Raw genomic sequence first — 4,348 nt, forward strand, 5'->3', positions numbered from 1 at the left:
TCAAGCCTTAATCAAAGCCATTGTTTACTTACCTTTTACTGCTGTTTCTAAAGTTTTGACTTTGAAAGCCAGATTGCTGCAAAGGCACTACAAGAGAGCGGATCTCAGAGGCACACGTAAATCATGAACTTCGTTTGCATAGTGTGAATGTCATAAGAAAAATCCTGACATTTCTAAAATACATCTGGTCCAAGAAAAAAACGCACTTGGTCCGAGTACTTTGTGAACGTGTATTTAATCCTGGATGAGTACTAGAAAAGGCGAAAAAGAATACAAAAGAACAAGCAAAAATTCTAACGAACACTAGCCGAATATCATATATATAGAGGAATCCATTAATCTTTCTTAAGAGAACGAAAATACATATCCGAAATCTTTGATAGAGCTACTACAAAAAACTATGGTCATGCCAATCTAGTATTGATCACACCCATACAAAGAAACTGTACACACCAGTAATCTTTAAAGGTGACTTTCTTCATGCACAAATCAATCATATCTATCCAACTTCATCTACATGTAAATAATAATAAGAAAAAAAAGAGGTCTGTTTTGTATTAGCTTTGCCCTGCATCATGTCTTTGAATGGATGCAAAAAAAATGATTTCTGCATTTCGTTTTTGTACTGTGGTAGTTGGGTCGGTCAATACCTTCGAATTTTATCTGGTACCCTTTTCTGCATCAGAATTCTCAGTCTGTGACTCGGGTTCTGTGGGATTAGCTTGACTCCTACGGCGTCTTCGACCCTGTGGTCAAACCATATTTCAGTAACAAGGATGACAAAAACAACCACAAGTTTCAAGTTCAAGAACTTAATAACATTAAGGTTGCCATTCAACCCATTTAAATCTGAATGAGTCGATTCTGGTTGGGGTCTTTTTGAAAGACTGAAAGAGAAATGAGTCAAATGGATTAAACTCTTCAACTCGTATACTGTTTTATTACAAATCTTTAGATTTATAATTATAAAGTATAATATATTTAATTGTAATGTATCAACTATCCATTGATGAAGTTTTAAAAAATGAAAAAAATCATTTCCAAAGCATTTCTGAACAGACCGTCCAGATTCGACTTGCAATGGAAAGTTTACATTTTTTGACTCGTAAGCCAAACTGGCCATCTTGCCACCTCCAGTTTAGAACATTTCCCCCTATTCTATTTGGTTACTTTTGAAAAACTGGCTCAAGTTCAAAGTTTCTAAAAACAAACCTCGCGTGTTAATGGATACTCTTCAGACTCGAGCATGCGCACAACTTCACCCATCGTAAGTCGTTTCTCAGAATCGGGGTCAACGCATCTTAAAGCAGTCAAAAGAGCCCGTTTAAGTGCGGTTCTAGATGGTCTGGTACCGATATTAGGGTCAACAACCTCTTCTGACCGTCTGCTTCCAACCATCATTTTGAGCCAATCAACCAGGTTCACCTGTAAAACCCAGCGGAGAACATGTAACTCCACTAGAAATTTCTTCATAAAATATTACTGTATTAATAAACAATGTATATATACCTCGTCTGCTGGACGACCATAATCTACCGGATCTCTTCCCGTGATTGCTTCTAAGAGCAGAACTCCAAAACTATAAACATCACTCTTTTCATTCAAAAGCCCACTATTTGCATACTCTGGAGCTACATATCTATACAAGATAAAACCTTGATGTGTAAGTTAAAATTATCTAGCCACAAAAAGTACTCAAGATAATGCAAATCGTCTATAGTTAAAAAAGTAGAGAATTCAAACTCATCGGTTAAACTTTTGTAGATTGTTTTAGCAGTGTAACTAGACATTGGGTATTAAATTAAATTCAACAGTTTAGCCCTTACTATAAGAGCAGCTAAGTGCTAAAACAGTAAAACTTAATAAAATAATGTAAATTAAATGTTTTCACTGATATAATAAAACAGTTAACATGCTTTTCATTTTATTAACTTACCCAAATGTGCCCATTACTCTGGTTGTGATATGACTTTTCCCCGCACCCAATAACTTGGCGAGTCCAAAGTCAGACAATTTAGCATTAAACTCATCGTCTAGTAAAATATTGCTGGACTTGATATCTCGGTGAACCACCTTTGGCTCAATGGCCTCATGCAGATACGAAAGCCTGTGAAGTTTTTAATGGGATGTCACAAATAAGCCACAACAATCACTGCTATAAGTTTATTTATTTAAGAAAAACTCCTGCAAGAGTAGAAACTTACGCCTTTGCAGTACCAAGAATAACTTTCATGCGAGCCTCCCATGTAAGATATCCATGTTGGCGCATACCTCCATGAAGCCATTGCTCTAAGTTACCATTGTTCACATACTCATATACCAACAACCTTCAGAACAAACAAAAATTCAAGCTCAATACTTTATACAGATTCAAGTAAACCATAAAACATTAAAAAAAAGAGAGAGAGAGAGAGAATTTACCTGTGGGTTCCTTCAATACAATAACCAAGAAGCCTAACTAAGTTTTTGTGCCGAACATGACCAATTGCTTCAACTTCAACTCGAAATTCTTTCTCAGCTTGTCCTCTACAATCCAGATATCAAACAAAAAAAAAAGATTTAAAACCAAAGGTTCAAAACTTTCAAATAATCAACAAGCAACAATTCGAGACAAATAACTTACACATTGTTGAGAATCTTCTTAACAGCCACAGGTGAGCCATTCACAAGATAACCACGATACACGACCCCATATCCACCTTCACCAACAACATTATCTTTTGAAAAGCGATTTGTTGCTGTCTCGAGATCCCGTAGTGTAAACCAATGACCCCAACCAAGGTGTGAAAACTCAGGTAAACCCGATAAAGGGGAACTTTGAGTGATGGGATGTGAGCCAGAATCAGGCCCTGTATCTTCTTTGTCTAGATGATTAAAAGATCCTGATTGACTACTATTATCTCCATATTTACTCTTGTCAACACTTGGACGTGTTAACAGTTTATCTGAATCTTTATCTTTGTCACTGAATTTGTCCCATAACGTGTTATTACTAGTATCTTGACCCATAAATGGACTAGCAGAATTTTGATCAACTCTTATGTCTTTGATCTCTGCTGACACAACAGTCGGTTTTTGTGTAACTGGAAGTCTATCAGTTGCTTTCTTCGATTTCTTTTTAGTAAATGTATAACACCAAAGCATAAACAAGACAACAACTATGGCTAATGCTACAAATATTGCTATAAGGTGCCATACTTGAAGATTTAAAGCCGGAATTTCTTCAGTCATTTCTTTTTTGAGACCCATTGGTGAGTATTTGTAAATACCCTGCATATTATTTGAGACAAATGTAAGGGCATAAATAATACTCCGTATTTCTAACTTGGTCAAAACAAATTTATTAGGCCTCATTTGACAAACATTTTGATCTCCTATTCGGCTATTCCAAAACAGAATTCTTGTCTAACAATAAGCTTCCAATTCCAACTTCTAGGGAGTATAAGTAACATAAATAAAAGGGACACAATATATCAAGGTCTGAACTGCTTTAATTCAAAAGCACAAACCAAATATACATATCATACAAATTATTCAAGTTATACATTAACAAATTTATATAACTACTGTATAACTACATCATACTCGTATCCTGAAAAAAAAAGTCACCTTGAAAACTTGCAACCAAAAAACTCACATACATAAAAATTACCCAAGTTACATTTTTTTGGCCAAAATTTGCAGAAATGAAAAAGATGCATAATTGAGGAAAATCAGAACATATTGAAAATAAAATTACAATCTATAACTAATTATTGCAAGGCTTTTTAAGTCAAAATGAGTAAACAAAAATAAAAAAGGCACAATCATAAACAATGCATACCAGTTTTTAGAGATTAATATCAGTTTGAACTTCAATCTGTTAAAGATCTCCAAAGATACACACACACATATATAAGTATACATATACACACATATACATATAAACTTTTTTAACAACATAAAGATACAAACTTTAATGCATAATAACATCAAATAACTTAAAGGGTATGTAAAATAATGAACATTAATTGTATATATTACCTGAATGTAAAGATATTTGGAGATTAACAAAAAATAAAATAAAAAAACACTTGCTTTTTGCTTAATCTCCAAACACAAAGAACAAGAGTTTAAACACTAGATCCTCAATGAAGCCATATGAAGAAGAATAACAAGAATCAAAAAACCAAAATGTGGGTAAGTTATTTAAGCCAAAAGGGTGTCCCAATATATAAAAATCATAAGCAGATCTTGTAAAATTGAAAGATAAAGATGGAATCTTGAAATGTAAAAAAGGAGGGATTTTTATTTATTGAAGTTGAAGGGAATTGTTGCAGAACAACAACTCACATGGAATTCTGTGAAT

At 34.0% G+C, this 4,348-nt stretch overlaps 1 protein-coding gene across 2 annotated transcripts; it reads right to left on the reverse strand.

The window, feature by feature from the left end:
- Positions 1-291: 291 nt before the first annotated feature.
- Positions 292-4,138, reverse strand: LOC122578271 (probable receptor-like protein kinase At5g18500). Of its 2 annotated transcripts, XM_043750192.1 has the most exons (8): positions 4,024-4,138; positions 2,624-3,270; positions 2,422-2,526; positions 2,205-2,327; positions 1,937-2,107; positions 1,510-1,639; positions 1,213-1,425; positions 292-746 (listed from the first exon to the last, which is right to left on the reverse strand). In XM_043750192.1, the coding sequence occupies exons 2-8, from the start codon at positions 3,247-3,249 to the stop codon at positions 660-662; spliced, it is 1,455 nt and encodes a 484-aa protein (XP_043606127.1). In that variant the 5' UTR covers positions 3,250-3,270; positions 4,024-4,138; the 3' UTR covers positions 292-659. The 2 variants fall into 2 exon arrangements, with proteins under 2 accessions (XP_043606127.1, XP_043606126.1); XM_043750191.1 differs by lacking the exon at positions 4,024-4,138 and having other exon boundaries at positions 2,624-3,460.
- Between the last annotated feature and the right edge of the window lie 210 nt (positions 4,139-4,348).

The sequence above is a fragment of the Erigeron canadensis genome, chromosome 8, assembly GCF_010389155.1.
Source record: "Erigeron canadensis isolate Cc75 chromosome 8, C_canadensis_v1, whole genome shotgun sequence".
Classification (NCBI taxonomy): domain Eukaryota; kingdom Viridiplantae; phylum Streptophyta; class Magnoliopsida; order Asterales; family Asteraceae; genus Erigeron; species Erigeron canadensis.